The sequence below is a fragment of the Linepithema humile genome, chromosome 5 (genome assembly GCF_040581485.1).
Source record: "Linepithema humile isolate Giens D197 chromosome 5, Lhum_UNIL_v1.0, whole genome shotgun sequence".
Classification (NCBI taxonomy): Eukaryota; Metazoa; Arthropoda; class Insecta; order Hymenoptera; family Formicidae; genus Linepithema; species Linepithema humile.
The window spans coordinates 25,446,640-25,464,626 of record NC_090132.1 but is presented as its reverse complement, the minus strand read 5'-3'; the positions used below and the strand labels follow the sequence as shown (position 1 = coordinate 25,464,626).

General features: G+C 44.1%; 1 protein-coding gene and 1 long non-coding RNA gene across 3 annotated transcripts in view; one reads left to right on the top strand and one right to left on the bottom strand.

The window, feature by feature from the left end:
- The window catches only part of LOC105675102 (uncharacterized), a 123,977-nt gene that overhangs the window by 27,232 nt on the left and 78,758 nt on the right, over positions 1–17,987 (bottom strand). Inside the window, exon 5 of the long non-coding RNA XR_001101226.2 lies at positions 8,989–9,201. This is a non-coding gene — a long non-coding RNA (uncharacterized lncRNA). The remainder of the gene's footprint in view (positions 1–8,988; positions 9,202–17,987) is intronic.
- Positions 1–17,987, top strand: part of LOC105675100 (cuticlin-3) — a 132,625-nt gene that overhangs the window by 112,251 nt on the left and 2,387 nt on the right. For both annotated transcript variants that reach the window (XM_067355166.1, XM_067355165.1), the window contains 9 exons: positions 4,671–4,716; positions 4,846–5,019; positions 9,006–9,222; positions 13,827–13,910; positions 14,945–15,078; positions 15,394–15,530; positions 16,022–16,176; positions 17,259–17,500; positions 17,731–17,920. In XM_067355166.1, coding sequence (XP_067211267.1) covers positions 4,687–4,716; positions 4,846–5,019; positions 9,006–9,222; positions 13,827–13,910; positions 14,945–15,078; positions 15,394–15,530; positions 16,022–16,176; positions 17,259–17,500; positions 17,731–17,920 — 1,363 coding nt within the window. In that variant the 5' untranslated portion in view covers positions 4,671–4,686. The remainder of the gene's footprint in view (positions 1–4,670; positions 4,717–4,845; positions 5,020–9,005; positions 9,223–13,826; positions 13,911–14,944; positions 15,079–15,393; positions 15,531–16,021; positions 16,177–17,258; positions 17,501–17,730; positions 17,921–17,987) is intronic.

Below are 17,987 nucleotides of genomic sequence, written 5' to 3'. Positions count from 1 at the left end.
TAAAGCAAACCGCCGGCATCTTAGAATTCTCCACGATATAGATTGTAATGTGGACTTTTTTTACTTTGCACATCAAATATTGGTACTTAATTCCGATGAAAGAAATGCGGAGATTACCGAAGGTATAATCTTTGATATCGTAGATTAAACTCGTCGAAATCGTATCGATTTCATTCCTGCGATTTCATTCTGCTCGAGCGCGTTCGATACACGAGCATTTTGTTTGCTGCATGACTTGCGGCTTCGCGCATGTGTACTTAGGAAGTGCATCTGAAATTGCGATATCTCAGGTGCGGTCGTGCATCTTTCATTTTCGATGCAATAACGCGTAGCTGAATCGTTGATGGGCTTGCCTTAGCCGACATATCGCCGGCCGCGTGGAATATAATCTTTGAAAATCTATAAATATTTCCGTTTTATACGTGCAAGACCGGAGGCAATCGCCGCAGTTTCTTCATTTCGCGATACCGTATTGCGCGCGCGCGCGAGGCAAATTGTGCGCGAGAGTGATTGATGCACGCAACTGCGTTTGGTTTTTTCCGCCGAACAAACGCGCAATTTATAAATGTTTGCAAACATTCGCTCGCGCTGCGTCCAGGTTTTGTTTCTCCATCGTTTCTCCACGCACATGTTACACCGTTGAATCGTTCGAGAGTTCACGGCAACAATTTTAACTGCATTTGATAGCGAACAGAATATTATCCCCGGAATTCAGTGTATTAATCGAAACCACCATTAAGAGGATTTCTCATAAAAATTCCCAAGCATCTTAATTGTGTTTATCGGAAGCGCTACGGGCGATTTACGCCTCGCTGCTCGCATATTCGCATAAAATGAATTATGTTTCTCGATTATATTATTTGATCGCACGATATCGTTATGTTCCGTTACCGTTTCAGAATAAAATACGCTTCAATTTTTCTAGAATTATATTTATCGATTTTAATTGAATGTTTCATTAAAGAAAAACATCGTTTTCCACACTGCTTATATAATCTGAACAATATACATTGTTTTAAAAAATCAAGCTTTTCCATTCAGTAAAACTTCGCATGTATTAATGAAGAGAAGATAAAGAAATTATAACATTACAGTACAGAGTAAGTTTTTAAAATCTGTGTCTAAGAAACTAATATTTGGTAAAACTATATATAAATATCATAATTATATGATCTTTCTATTAAGAAAACAAGAAAATATTATTTAATTATACATTTCAGAGTAGTTTTGAGATTCTGTGTTGTTTTTCTGTTAAACAAGCGGCACTAAGAGTTTTCGCGGCGAAACGTATCATTTGACGTGCCGCCGCGTAACGCGCGTTCTGAAAAACCAGACAGCAGTTTAATTGCACGCATCGGTGTCGTTCGAGGCGATCGCCGTCCACGGTAAGTGTTCGGGCACGATGCATATAATGCGGTGTGGTAATCCGCGCCGCGGTGCAGCGGTGAACCGCGCCGCCCACACGTAGCGTCGCCGCAGAGTCGCCGCGCGGTACGCGCCTATCTCTCTCGCCGTATCTATGAATCCTGTGCGGCGCCACGTGATTAACGGCCATCATCATCAGCGCAGCCCGCGATCCTTTGGTCGAGCGCATCCCACGCCTAACACCTTCCGTTCCACTTACCGGCGTGCGGAGCGAATAATAATTACGTCAAGCGCTCGTGAGTGCTCCCCGCGGGACGTTCGCGAAATTATCGATCGCCGCCGATGCGCTCAGCGGCGGTAATTAATTCCGCACGGCGCGTCCGACAGGACGGAGTTTCGATCCGCCGGCGAACAGGTGGGTGACGTGGGAACGCCACGCCGCAGAACCGCGCGCTCGTTCGCGCCACGCCGTGCCGCGCGAATCGGCGATGAGATTATTGATTGTTTCTGTAACGCGAAGCGCAAACATCACGAGTGAGGAATTGCGGTCTCGATGCCTGAATGGCGCTAGCGCGTGGAAGAACGAATCGCGTTTACGGCTGTATCATATAATAGATTGGACGCATCGGCGAATGATCGATTGAGGAAGACTGTTGGATGATTCATCTTCGGCGAAATAAAGAAGCAGAGATTTTACAATAATCAGGATATAAATTTCCGAATGCTATTAGTTTTGAGCAATTGGGAGCGCTTCAAACGTACACGCGAGAAGTAAGTCATTCACGCGGATCTAGTTCTGTCTATTTAATAACGCGAATCCATCATGTTGTGCGCGTGTCATCTTCAATTTCCTATTTAACGCTTCGCGCTCGAAATGCGCTTACATTATACAGATAATTCAGGCGGGTGCTACTAATCGAGAATCTCGGTGTTTAAGCAGCTGCTCAGCCCGTCACGTAGAAATGTCTCGTAAATCAAGCGACGTTGCTCGAAATGACGACATTCATGAAGTCGGCGAGCAGCGGTAATTTTCCCGATCGTGAAAGATGCTGCGCGACAACGCGGCAACGAAAAAGCAAGAAGCCGCCGCAAGTTGCGCGGTGGCAACCGTCGCTTAACGATAATTGACTCCCTCTTATTGGCGACGATAAATTAATTATTGTAATTACTGTTATATCCCATCATCTCGTTGACAACCGATATAATCGCAATGACTCGAATTCCGTTGCGCGTAGGATAAGATGAATTTCTCTTTTAATCCTCACCGCGAGGTATTTATAATCATCTTACGTGAGCAGCATTCTCTGGAACGGCTATTAACGCATCATCCTTGTCATCGTCTAACATATTGCAGAAGAAGACGAATTGGCGACGCGAACCGTTACACGGTGATAATTATCGTTTAATCGTTCGGCCGATGCAGACGTGTGTATTTCCATTTCTTCTCGATTCACTCTTTCGCTTTAATGCGAAAATAATAGGGGAAATTACATTACGATAATTTTTCAATCAAGCTCCGCGAGTATTATATCATTCGTACTGACCGCACGCAATGAAAAACATTTTGTAATAAATAAATTTTAAATTAGATGTCAAGTTCCTACCGTTGGTTTTGTGCATTATTTGTTCACTTTGAGCTTAATTAAGAGTAATGAATATATCGCGTTTGATTCTATTATTATCTCACTTTTGTCACAATATCATTGCGATTCACTGTTATTTAATCTCTCGTACACTTTGATCTGTGTAAATAATTTTCTTACCTCAGACGACGGCACTGTCTAGTACGCGCAGGAAGCATTTCGCTTCTTTAAACGAGTACTTGACCGTTGAGATAAAACGGGGACTGTCCACTCGACCGCCTCGTAACGCAAGTAATACGCGCTCAAAAAATTTGCAGTGATAAGGTCTCGGAAAACTACGGTCAGCTGATTCCCGCGACCCTGGGAAAATTGCAAAGGCGAGGACGATTAAATTGCACTGATAAAGACGGCCAGCTCGTCGCAATAATTATCGTTGCAAACACGACCGCGATGAAAGTAGATAAATTCTATTCTCTCAAAAATAGCGGAACAATGTAAGCCCGCACTTGTAAACTTCAGCAACTTAACATGTGTAGTCCGGCGAAGTCTAACTGCTCAGTATGCACCAAGTATTTCGCGACTCTTAACTCTTAACCACTTCATCTTCAAAGTGGGAACATCTTGAGATGAAAGCGTGATCAGATAAACAGCGCGTTTAAATCACGTCAAAGATTAAACTATATTTGAATAATTTTACATTTCAAATTCTCTCGCGAAGCAGTTGTAATGTGTGCGCGGAATAAAAAATTGAAAAAAGCTGCTTATTAAATAAATACAAAATTAATCAGATCAATAAAAAAAAAAATTAATAAATTTTAAACGAAGGATGATTACATTTTTAGCAAAGAATACATAGGCGTTTATAATACCTCAAATATCTCTGATGCACAACGCGTTAAACCGCAGTGAACCAAACAGATAGCTGTGCAGAAGCAACCAAAAATAGAAAACAGTTTAAACTGTACTATGAACTCAAGTGATTACATGATTTAGCTGAAGATGAGGGCGGTTGCTCTCTCCGGCACGAGGTCACGAAGCGCGTGCGAATAGCGCGATGCTCGGCGATTACACCGAAAAGGTCTATAAACGGCAAGTAAGTGCGGAGGCAAGAAACTCATTTGAGGTTCGCGTGGAAGTTGCGAGAGGCGAGGGCGCGTTGGAAGCGGCAGCGGGAGATGAGTCACATCCCAGAGCGTAGCGCGAGCCGCGAAGGAGGAAGAGAACGTGGAAACAAGAAGATCGCGGCGCGCAGCTTGGTCATCTCTCCGCGATGCTCTTATTACACCGACCGCGCGATGTGTAATGCGCTGCGATCCGTGTCACTTCGGTTCCCATACCGCGTGCGATATATCGATACGACGGGAGTCGTCCTTTTTTTTCCTCATCCCGGTTCCACGTTTTTTCCACCGCGATCTTTCCTCGAACTCGTCTTGTTCGCCCCGTCGTTTCGCCGGAGATCTCCGTTACTGGTCGGTAACGAAGCGCTTTCTTTCACGGAACGGCCTTCATAATCGTCCTTGGTCGCCACGCCATTGTAAACTTTGAAATTATAGCTTTCGAGACATATTTCTTGAGCAATGCCCTAATTAAGATAATCTGGAATCCGTATTTTTGAAATGCAGAAAACATTTCGCAACGGAAAGTTTGTTATACCTTGTAATTTCTCTGTATCTTTTAATCCGTTTTCTATATTGTCCTAACTTAGACGATGTATTGTTACAGATATATCGCTATCTGGATGCTAACGGCGGTCACGCTGAGGTGTCAGGTAAATATCTGTTTTGCTTATATTTATACATATTATTGTACGTACACTATTTTATATGTATTGTTGTTATATGCTTGTTTATATATTTTTCTAAGATGAAAATGTATCCAAACTAATTTTATTTTGAAGGCGACCAATCACGAAAATGCGGAGGTGGACGGAGGTGGGAATTCCGAAGATCCTGTCACCGACGACGCACCCGAGGAATATTGGGCGGGTAGTGGATCGGGACCCGATGAGGATGATTCCTCTCATAACGAAACCAAGGAAGCGTTAACTCACGAGGCCAGCGACCACGAGGCTGTAAGTCACGCATCGCCAATTTGTTTCGCATTGCGCATTTATTTATTGAAACTCACCGTAGATATACATATTGCACAAGAAGTTTCGCCGCGATTCAGGTATTTCTTTGTTCCGTTATCTTTATGGGGATTTATTTTTTTCACACTGAATTGATGGATTTAGTAAAAATAATATACTTAAAAAAATTGAGAGATCGACAGGATCAATTTAACTTGTTCGTTAGTAATAGAACATTAACTGTGTATTAGGATAAGTCACAGAAATTATCCGCCATATCCGAATTACTTTTACTTGAAAAAATTGCAAATAATTTCTGACTTACTCTCGTACATATTGCAATCAATATCATCAGTATACTTTATTATGTAAAATTTGAAAAAATATTGATGCTGCTAATTTGCATTAAGACAAAAAAATATTAATCGACACTGTTGCTCGTTAAATTAGTGAAATTCAAGAAACTAAAAGAGCGATAAGAAAAGTTCCCATCGAAGATCATTTGCAGATCGATTAGATTTCTGACAATAAATCGCGATTGCGACAGCAAAGAGGAAAGTGAGAGAGTAAGAAGAAAGGCGTGCGTGCAGCTGGCGTACGATCGCGTCCGTCCAGTTATAGTTAATTGGCAAACGGTTTCCTCGAAAGTGGATTAAAAAAAAGGAAGAATTAACGAGGGAAGTGAAAAAAGGGAAGTGCAGGAATGATACTTGTCCATCTGTTCGGTTTTGCGTGATTCCTCGTTAACGAATGCTCGTGCGCACAAGGCCGTACGGAGAATCTAGATGCAGGTGTTCTGCATCCGCTGCGATATTCAACAGCATAAAAAAGGGAAAAAAGTCCAACACCCGACAGTTAACCGCAGCGAAGACGCCTCGGCGTGTCCCCGATCGAGTGGAAAAATCCCGCAGCCTCCGTCGAGGATCCGTCGATCGCCGTGCTTTTCCTCGTGCGACTGTCGTCTTCGCTGCGGTGTAAAGCGAAAAAATCCGGTCGCAACAAAAAAAAAAAAAAAAAAAAAAAAATCAATTGTTTCACGGACGTGCTCGCTCCGTCCCGGTAATTTTCCCTCTTCTTGCGGCAAAAAAATTCCGCCGGCCCTTTCTAAACGAAGGGCAAAGGGTTGGCGCATCGATCGGCAAGCACGGAAGAAGCAGAATAAAAGGCCGTGCCTTTGATTAATCGCCATTTATCGATGATCTCCGGATTGCCTTTAAACTAGTTTCGAGCGGAGTCGATCCCCATCGCGAAAAAATGTGAACCAGTTTCCAGTAGAACAGAGAGAAAGGGTATCGCGGCCACGTCCATGCGCGACCTTCGTTATATCGCAAATTGCGAGCGGATAGATCGCTTCTTGCGCCGCGTGATTCTCCGCGGGGAAAGACCTCATTACTCGAGAGCTTCAGGAGCGGTTTGCTCAGGTTTACGAAGTGTTTGCCGCGAAATAGAAGACAAGATCAATTTCATTTATGCCGCGTTCCGCCGCTTCCGTCCGTTCTAATTTGGAATGTAGAGAACGACCGAGCAATTTGCATTACGTAACTGTCATACTAAATTTAACTTTTAAATCGCCTCATAGAAGCAAAGAAGCAAGATTTATTTCTATAAAAATGATTAACTGATGAGCATATGTGATAACTTTAAAAAAATGTAACAGATTATTAGACGGCTCGGATATTATAATTATATTCTATAAAATTTTATAAAATTAAATATAAGAGAGATTATATATATATATATAAAAGTAAAAACCTGTAATTATTGTTCATTATATAATTAATTGATGTATGACATTTTAATTTCTGTTGACAGAACTTTTACGCTTCTGACAAATTTTGCGCTCTTTTTTGTCTCAACTTTATCCTCGTGCAGAAAATTCGATTGAAGTATGCAGCATTCTGAAAACTTCAGCAATCAAGTCAATCTCGTGCATCCTGTAGATGAGAAGGTGCATTTATCTAAGTCATCCGAGCGATCTTACTTAGACTAATGACTTTCGACACTCTAACCGCGCGACCGTTAATCACTGCATGAATGCGCATATCTCGATGCGACTTGATCAAAGTGAAGAATCCTCGAAAGAAATAAACGTTCACCCTAGAAGAAGCCCGGCCCCGTCTGTCGGCATCGTCTTGCGGAACGCAAGAAAATGAAGTTTTACTAAACGGTTACTTAAGCGTTTCTTCATTGAAGAAATGTGAGCCGATATTGCGGATGTTGACGATCATTAAGAAGAATGTTCTTATTACGCGACGTGCAAATTGCAAGATACAACCTCGAAACCTCGCATTCACCGCCGGATACTAATACCACCCGGAATCGCTTCTAATAAATACTAATTTTCAAGAAAATCGTTTGAAAACAGATCGGTTACACCGGAACAAAGAAGATTTCCCGGAAGAGAAACGGACAAAGCGGAAGACAAAGGTCGTGTGAAGAGAGCTTCGATGAGAACGAATCGAACGGCGCACCGAACGTGAAGAGGCATTTCGCGTTATTGCTTTTCCTACCGTGCAGCGCACAGTTAATACCGAAGCGGCCGTGGTTAAGCATTGGCGAGAGTCGAAGGTAATCGGTACTTATCATTCGCATCAGGTCTTCCCTTCGTAATGCATTCCGATGAGATACCACGAAGGATTCAAAGACCCACCGGTCAGTTTCCCGCGCAGCTCACCTCGGCCCAGGGCGGCTTCTTGTTAGACGAAGAATGATTCTCCTAACTACTCCACTGGCCCATAAACGCTCCGACACACTCCGTTTCTCGGCAGCGTATTCGAGCTATCCTGAGATTCCGCAAAAGTGGAGTCTACGGAGCGAAATAAATTCCCTGCGCGGAAATAACCGCGAACAATCGGGCGCACGAAAGGGCGAACCTCGCGAGTGGCACGAACGGCGAGAGAAAAAAATCGAGAGAAGGGAAAGAATGGAGAAGGACGAAGAGGAGGCGGCCGGAACGAAACGGCCGTTTCTTCGTCACGGCATATGGAGGCTGTTCGCGACTTTTTCCCCGCGTTCCGCGCTCACCGTGTCGACCACGTGCCCGTCCTCTTCTTTTCCACCGCGGATTACACGATTCGCCCGAGTAGGTGCCTGCCTACCCGCCGCGCTCGTGTCGTGCTCGCTGACAAGCAGCTCCAAGTACGCGATTCCTCCCTTCGTGTCCCACCCGCCTTCGCCCTCGCCCGATCGTCTTGTTTCGCTCTTCTTGCGCGTCTTCTTGCGCGCGGCACCCGTACGCGAGTGGAAGAGCCCGGGTACCCACGCTTACCACGGCGAATGAGCTCGTAAAGCGTTAGTCACGCGCTACTCGTGCTGTCTATGCTTCTTTCTGTTTTTCCTCGAGACTTCCTAGTCGGATTCCCCAGCGTCCCTTTCCGCTTCTCTGGATTCTCCGGCGCGGTCGCCTCCCTCTTCCGCGTCTCCCTCCTCCCGCGATCTCGACCCCCGATGGCTTTTTCTCGCCCTTTCTCACCGCTCGAGCGCGGTAGCGATCCGCACGGGTTCGGGGGGTTAAAACCGGATCGTTAACACAGGAGAGGTCAGGCTTCCCGCTCGACGGGATGGTTTTGCATAGCCGACGGATCGGGCGATGTACGCGAGAATATTTCGCAGGAATCCGCGGTGTATCGTCTAACGGCTTTGCACCCGCAAATCACTACCCGCGACTCGTTAGCGGATTCCTCGCGCTCATTTCCCGAGCTCCCGTATGAATATCATTAATAGCGCGGGAATTCGGCGCGGGTGGCCTCTTATTAGCGTAAATGATCAAACCCGACTTGAAGACTGCAGCGGACTGTTTTTCTAATAAAAACCACGGGGGATTCGCAATAATGATACGTGGAGCTCGTTGCAAATTACCAGTGTCGATATCCTTGCAATTAGTTACTTTTTTTTTTTCAATATAAGACAGCATAGACTGTTGTAATAGTCAACTGGGAGCTTGGCAATAGTTGTATTAATAAGTAACCTTACCTTTATTTCTCCGACAGGTCGTGTACGTCGGCGACGGCGGTTCCTACGTGCCAGTACCGTCATTAAAGAATCGACCCCTGAGCCCGAATCTCCAGGCTCTTCAAACTCTTCAAAGTTTGCAAGGGCTCACCACAGGCGGAGGCACGGGTGTAGCCAGTGACGAAGATTGGAGGAGACCGGAAGCCTGGGACCGCGAACATCGGAGATACAGACCTAACACAACGAGAGTGCAACGTGAGTACAAAAATAATTTTGTCACTCTTTTTTCGGTAAATTATGACTAATTATAAAGAAATTTGATAATGGTATAAATAATCACACAAAACAAACGGTCTTTCATAAATGCCGTAATTCTCGGCAATCTGAATCGCATTTTTCAGCGAGGTAAAGTAAATATAATTCAGGAAATTACTCTTCGGCCCCTACAATTTTCCGAGCTAATTGAAATATCCTGCTTTGTAAGTAGCTTTAATGGCAGCTTGCATGAAGACGCTAATCCAGCGGAAATACACTACGAAAGGGTATTGATTACGTCTTGATCGAGTACCGAAAGAAATCTCTGGCCGATAAGAGATTATCGATTCAATTTGACTTGTAATTACATTATTACGCCAAAGTAGAACAAATCAAAGTGAGTAGCAAAGTAGAACGAAATTCATGGGAAAGTATAGGTATTTGGAGAAAAAAAGTATACATTCGAACGATTGAGCTAGCGCTGCACGTCGCGCGTAAATGAGGAGACCCGCTACTCCTCGCCCGAATAAAAGCGCCGGCAAAAAATATCCACGGTATTGGTCTGGTGGGTCAGTGTGCCCCGCCGGCGGAAAGACCGGCGTCGCCGCTTTAGCATGTCGCGATCCGTTATTTTTCTGCCCGCTGCCCAGCGACACGCCGAAACCCGCGAGAGACTGCGCGATGCAAAATCCAAGCGCTTCCCTCCGACCTGCGTCTCGGTCGATCGACTTGGAAGAATCGCAACGGCGTTCCGCGACGTACGTCCATCTTTCGGCCCCGGCTAGCGCGCCCGAGAATTCAGAGTGCGATGGCGAGTGGCTACCGTTAGAGAGGAGGCAATTAAAACGGTGTCGGAAAGTCGTACGACGCTCCTGACATCGAGAGTATGCGGGAGCCCGCTGCACCACCTCGGCGTACACATGCCTCCGATGGCATCCACCGATCGTCATCATCATCCCGCGCGATCGTCGCCGGCCCGAGAGTGCATCGGCCGTCATCATCTTCCGCGCGATCATCATTATCCGCATCTGGATCGTCCTGCGATTGCCTCGCGGAAACTCGAGTGCACGGCCGTGCAGATATTTCGACGCGTACGTTACGACTGATAATCGACGGCCCGTTTCTGGCATCGCCTTTTTTTCGTTGCGAGAAAATTACGACGCCGCGTCGCGATGAAAATAATGTTCACGACGAGCCGTTACGCTATTCTTTTGTGCCGGCGCGCACGTAACGTGAAGCTATGTCGCCTATGGAATTTTCTTCAATAATTTAATATTGTCTCGAATATTTTTAACAGGATAATTTCTTGAATTTTATAACGTTTCCTGCCATTTTTTTTAGCAATTGATTGCTAAAGCATTTGTTTGTTTGCAAAAGTAACAAATTTACATTGTAACTTTACAATATCGCGATGCGAATTATTTTGCAAATTGGCTTGGCAATAAATTTTCTATCCCGTTGATTAGCTCGGACGAAGTGCCTCTCGCGATAGCGAGAATCAATGAAGTCTCATTAAAGTTCTAATCAGTTCGTGCTTCAGTTTTAATCTCAGGTAGCGGACGCGCAGCAGTAATTAATGCCAGTGGAACAAGACGTTAGAAGCGCTCACGCAGTATCCCGTTATGAAAGAATAATAGATACTGTTCCGCGAAAACAAAATTAATTTCCTACGCGCATGTATATTATGCTCATCCGCCGCGATTCTTCTTTCAAACATTATGGTTTATTGTGAATGCTGAAGACTTGCAGCTTGCGCATACGGTGAGTAATCACCATAGCAGACCCCACTACTTGATACTCCCGGACATAATTATAGCGTATTTCGTAGTAATGTAAATAAATAATATTTATAGGAGAGGATCGCATACCGCTATTAGGCTTCCCTTCGCGAACCCTTTTAATTACATTTTGCGGAAAATTACGGCCGTATTGGAAGCCGAGAAAAATCTGCTTTAACGACGCATCGCCCTCTTCGCTCATTCAACCGGAACGATGCGTCCATTAAACCACTTTTTACATTTTTGCCGCTTGTAATTAATTGTTTCGTGTTTCTTAACTAAATCATTATACCAATTTGCTTCGCTGATACATATTATCCGCATGATAAAGGTAAGATTATCTGTGATTCCTGAATTCAATATAGAATTAAAATTTTAATCATAAAATTGTTATTAAAAAATTCCTCGATTATATAAATTTATATAATGCGTAGATACGCATTTATTTTTACAAGATTCTTTCATAATTTGAACATCAAAAAAGATTTAATTACAAAATAATTGTGAACGTAAATCCACTTCGCTCTATTTTACTCTGACAAATCATTTTATACGTGTTTTGTAAGAAAAATCGATTGCACGATTGACCGGATCCCATTTTTTTAAAAGATTGATTGGATTCAAGCTCTTCGAATCGACGGGACGATCGATGAACGCATTGCTACGGTAAATTTCCTAAAACATTTGGATGAGCCTGCCATTGGCAATGATGAATGTTATACTCGGCGTATGGAGCTCGCTGGTTCAATGAAGTCGTAAAGTCGAGCCGCTTGCTCTCTGCGGGAACTTGAGGCCACCCGCGGTATCGTCAATTACGCGAAAGAGGGCCCATTAGGTTTAATGTATCCTCCTCAGCAACGCTCGATGCGTCCTCGGGATTCAAAGTCTATTTTGCTACTTCTTTTATTTTTACTTCTCCCCCGCGAGTCATGTTTTCTACTGTGCTCGCGAAACTATGATTTTTTTATTTCGAGCGGCTCCAGTCATTTTTTTAATTTCAGTTTCATAAATATAAAAATTGTACACTTTAAAAATTAATTTTCAAGTCTACTTGTAGAAAAATTTAACATCGGAAATTGAAAAATCTGGAAAAATTAGTTTTAGAACTAGGTATTGTACAGATTTTAATGATTCTATTATAAAAAATCTCACGAGTTTCACGGTACAAGCACAGCACGGATCTGAAAAGGAACCCGACAATATCCTCCGCGTCTCTCCGTGACCGCTCTCGGCACGTTCGAGCAAATATCGGCGTTGCTCAACTCTTCCCATTGTCTGCCCACTGACGTTTTGCCGGACGATGAACACAAAGCACGTATCCGCAATTCTAATAAGCGTGCGTATACGTACGGCCGCTCGAAAATGCGCTCGGCACACTCGCGCCGTATAGACGGCGTACTCGACGGCGCGAGGCGTAGGAGGGTGTAACGAAACGGTTGTATCATCGGTATGCGTCTCGAATCTAACTATCTCCATTCTCCAGCTTTGTCTCCATTGTAACATTTCTCTGCATTTCTCTATTCACGCGCTGGCAAAAGGAGCAACGATAAATTTCGATTCAATTTTACGCGTAAAGGTGGATTTTTAATGGCATTTAATTTAAAAAAAATGCATAATTATTAATTTAATGATGATTTTACAACGTTATTGCGCTAAAGGATGATGTCATTCGACATACGTGTCAATTAATGTAAGAAATCGCATCTGAAATATATTCAAGTGTCATGCCGTGCGGCGATGAACGAACGTGGGACGAGCGTGGGTCACGGAACGAAAAGGTTGTATCATCGGCAGACACCTCGAGTGTGACTATCTTCATCCTCCATCAATCTCCATTCCGCTTTACAGCCGCGGCAGCGGGTTACGTTGTTACGGTAGAAACGGCTTCTTACCACGAAGAGCGCCTATACGGGATCCCCAACTTACTTTCACTCGTCATCGACGACCGGTTTTCCACCTCGCTTCTATCCGCGAATCTACGATTTTCCGCGCCCGGTTTCGACACGTGTGTGACGACAGGATCCCTCGGCCGCGACTGCACGCCCACACGATGATCGATCGGTGCATCGTCGATCGATCCTCGTGCTCGATACATCCAACTCGTTTCCAAGTGGCAATTACCGTGCCCGATACGGTGATGCCGTTGCGTTTTCCTGAGAATTCCTCTTTTCAAAAAAAGCTTCTTTTATGACCGAAGGAAAATCACGAGTCATATTTCAAACGGGATCGACTCTCAGCTACAAAGCGTTTACCGGTAATGATCGTTATCGGTCAAAACGTCACGTTCAAAAATATATCAAGAAGTTATTTGATCATTTTTTTTGTTTTTGCAACCGCTACATTGATTTGCTATTTGAATTTGGAAATCGATTCTTAGTTAATTCAGAGGCAGAGACAGGCTTAGTAAATTCAGAAGGTTTTTTCCCTAGTTCGCACACCCGGATACACAGTTTTCCATTCCGCTTTCGACACCCGAGATTCCACCTAGACCTTCTCAATTTCGCAAATGCGAGAAAATGTAGACAGAGAGTTCATCGCGCTGATGGATCAACAATGTGGCTGATATAGGTCTTCTGCAGATACCTTCCCTGATAGCTTGTCGAAATACCGGTGAACAGAGCGAGATATATCGCCCTCACAGTAAAGTTCATAGAATCAACGAATCATCATGATGTATAAATAATTATGTACACAGTGAAACGCGCAAAGCAATGGAAAAAAATATATATCAAAGAGAAATGCATCGTATGATTAATAAATAAACTTATATAATTTTCTCTAATTAATGCTAATGCCGTCGCTAATTATGCCATATATATTTTACAGATATCGAGGCGGAATGCCAGGACGATTATATGAAAATCAGGATCGGCTTCAACGGATCTTTCGCCGGCCTCTTGTATTCAGCAGGTAAAGTTAATCGCGCGACTTAAATGGCTTATTAATGAATCTCACAGTTATTTCAACCGCAATGAAATTTATCCACGCTGAATTCTTTTCTCAACATAATTGTCATCATAATGCACAATTAATTGTTCACGCTGTCAATTATACACGCGTAACTAATAACGCAACGCTAATTGTAAGGTGAATATCGATTGTGGCTGGCATAAAAACTATGTAAATATTACAAGGTGAATTATGCTAATGCGTGACGTTGAAAAAGTGACGGTTCTGGGAGTTTCACGCTGGACCCTTCATCACGGTCAAGGGATTCGACATAATGCCGCACCTAAAATATGTGGCTGTATAACCGACTGCGCCGCTGGCATTCGCAATTATCTCAGCAGACAGTGAGACGAGTGTACGTCCGCGCTAACGAGATAATGGTGGAAATTATCGTAAAGCGATCGACCGTTCACATCGGCCGGAATTTTTTCTTCACCGCGTGGTCGTAAGTTCGTCTCTCTGTTCGTTCTAGTGAGATACTTCCGTTATTTCGAAAGAAGACGCGCACCGCGTCTTCTGGTAGCGCACGCAACGCGCCGGCAAAAACCACGCACGTCGCGAAGTAATTTCTTCACAATGCGCTCGCTAGGAAAGCCCTCCTCGAACCTTGTGTATCCTTCTGTTAATTCTGTTAGCGATTTTCTTACTGATTAATAATAAGTTATTAACTAACATTTCAATGGCAAGCGGAGCTTCTTTGTACTAATGTGGATGTAATCTTCACGAGACATTGATTGAATCTAACAGGATGACTAAAAAGTCGGATTATCCCAATCTCTGGCTTCCTATCGCGGCGCTAACGACTATACTTCGCATTTCCTCACGCGCCGTCCATTTGCTCGCAAAGAGAATGCACCGACGTCATCCGCCCAACCGACGAGATCCGCGCGATCACGCTGAGCAGCAGCTCGATTTAATACGCGAGGCATGCCGATGTGCCCGTGTCACAGGTAGCCGCACGCCGGACAATCAAGAACAATCGCTTCTAATTGCAGGCTACTCGTACGATCCCGATTGCATGTACGTTAACGGGACGGGCCGCGACTACTACGAGTTCTTCATCCAGCTGAACCGATGCGGCACCCTCGGCGAGAACACTCATCATCAGGACAGCAGGAAGAATCCGACGGTACGTAAAACAGACGAGCGAGTGCGCGCCGCGGTATGACGGATCGTTGCCTTCGTGCGCGGCACCGGCACCGGCCGCGACAAGGAATAATAATGATTAACAACGCGTGGGGAAAAATGATCCGGCTCTTTTGAGAGCACGGCGGCGGCTCACATTTAATCTCGATAATCAGAGAAAATTAGATGTCGCGTTACCGCGGGGGGGAACGCGCGGGAATGTGGAGCGCGCTATTATAGCGGCGGCGGTACGTGCCCGATTTACGTGAGAAATAGGCTCGTTGTTCAACGTCGTGCATGCTCACACCCTGTTTTGCAGAAAAATCTTATGTGGAACACGGTCACGGTGCAGTACAATCCGTTGATAGAGGAGGAGTTCGACGAGCACTTTAAGGTGACCTGCGAGTACGGCTACGATTTTTGGAAGACAGTGACGTTTCCCTTTCTTGATGTCGAGTGAGTATCAATTTTTATTACTACAATTTAAAAGACACGCTCTAAAGACATAAATATTATATTTCACGCTTGTCCTTTAAGCGCTAAATGTTTGCGAGAGTTATTTGTGAAAAAGCTGGAAGCTTCGTACGTTCGATATAACAAAATCGATAGAAACGATTTAATATTTTCGAAATAAATTGTCAATGATGATTACGTAAAAAGTAACTGTAAGATGAACTTTCAATGCATTGCGGAAACTACACGAAGGGTCATATCGATCGAAGACCCGAGTCGATGGAGCCCACAATGCACACGCGGAATGACACGATACCGTCTAAAACCGCCGATTATGCGAAATTGACGGAACGTTTCGCGCGAGACCGCCTTTTACGTAATATTTACGATAATGTCTAACATCTGCTATTCAATGGCGCGAAGTAGGCCGTGCTGCTCGCAAGAGATAACGGATACGCATTCTTCCTGCCTCTTACGCACCCACCTTCTTCCAGGGTCGCCACGGGAAATCCCGTAGTCTTCACCCTGCAGCCACCGGAGTGCTACATGGAAATCAGATACGGTTACGGGACCACTGGAACTAGAGTGGCGGGACCAGTCCGCGTTGGCGATCCTCTGACTCTCATTATCTACATGCGCAGTAAATACGGTAAGCTTCGCACGCATCACGCGTAACTGCAGTCTCACCACGGAAATTGGCGGAGTGCTCATTGGGCTCGATGAGAGTGCGATCTAATACGGATTCGCGCAGCTCAATGTAAACACCGACAACTGCTTTCTAGAAGAGATGACGAATACAAATTGGCTAGCTGACAGACACGCTCGTTGAATATAACAATTGTTACATAATTCGGGATCGCACGCATTGAATTACTTTTTCTTATTTTCTTGAGATGATTGCGAAAGATTGACAAATGATAATGGGAAGACCAGGAGTGGAGATGTAAATCTATTCGCGAATACAAGTTGCCAGAAGCGCGGATCATGAATACAAAGTACCATGTTGAAGCTTAAGTCAACGTCTAACTTTGTGCTAACGATGCCACAATGATATACTGAAGAATGAGCTTCCGAGGGCAAATAGTCGGTAATGTCGAGATGAACCGTTTCTACAAATCACGCGCAGCACGCACTTTCGCGCGCATCTCTTTCCTCGCCCACTGCCCACAGCCTAATCATACAACGCCTGATTCCGCCGAGGTATCATTCGACGGCGATAACGGTATAAGATGAGGCAGAAGACTTTGTCAGTCCGCTGCGGACCCGAGCTCGGTAATTTGCGAAAGATGCGGAAATGCTAGAGAGGAGGATACGAAAATGTTGCGTAGCTCGGCGTAACGACAGATGTCTGTGCTCTAACGAGCCGGCCTTTTGCATTTACGTCTACATCACTTATGTCAGGTGAATCTATGTCAGAAGGTAGGCGTCGTATCTTATCCTCTTCCCGCGAAGACATGTTTGACTAATTTGTTTTGCCACTAATGGCATATTTCACAGCAGCTAATCTTTTATCGTTTCTTACATAATTATCATAAATCTCCAGGAACGGTTCTCCGAATATATTATATCCATCGCATTGAAATTTTTATATTTTCTCAAATCAGCACCAATTTCTCTCTTTACGAGCAGCAAAATTTTGTATTGTCGTAATTTATTATCACTTTTATAGGTGATAAAAATCTTATTCAATGGTTACAAATAATCTGACAATTCACAATTTCTTTTTTATAGACGGTTTCGACATTGTCGTGAATGACTGCTACGCGCACAACGGCGGTAACAAGAGAATTCAACTGATCGATCAGTACGGATGCCCGGTCGACGACAAATTGATCAGTCGGTTTCGGGGTTCGTGGTCGGAGAGTGGATTATTTGAGACGCAAGTCTTTGCTTACATGAAGACCTTTAGGTTCACGGGATCGCCGGCTCTGTATATCGAGTGCGATGTTCGTATGTGCCACGGAAGATGTCCGGTAATTAGATATTGCTTCTATTATACATGCAATTTTTTTCAATTTTAAAAATAAAATTAATGAATTATTTTTTTTAAGTTATTTTGCAATAAAAAAAGTTGAATAATGTAATTTTTTAATGGACATTTCTATGCAGCACTATTTATATATAGCACATTTCTTTTTGCATGAAAATACAATGTTTCAGTTTTATAGATATTCTTAGATTGAACGCTTCACCCATATTTCAGAGTCAACCTTGCCATTGGAGAAACGCGAAGAACGTGGTAAAGCGATCGGTGCCGGAAATGATCGGTGGACCGTCGACGCCGGCAACCAGTTTGTCGGAGAACGTAAATCTCTTCCAATCTCTTCGCGTTCTTCAGGAAGGCGAGGCGGACACGGAACTGTTCCAGAATTCCACCAGCGCCTCTCGCAGCGGTAAAGCGGATATTTATGTCAAAGATAATGTTACTGTTAGAGAACTATTACATCAAACCATATATTT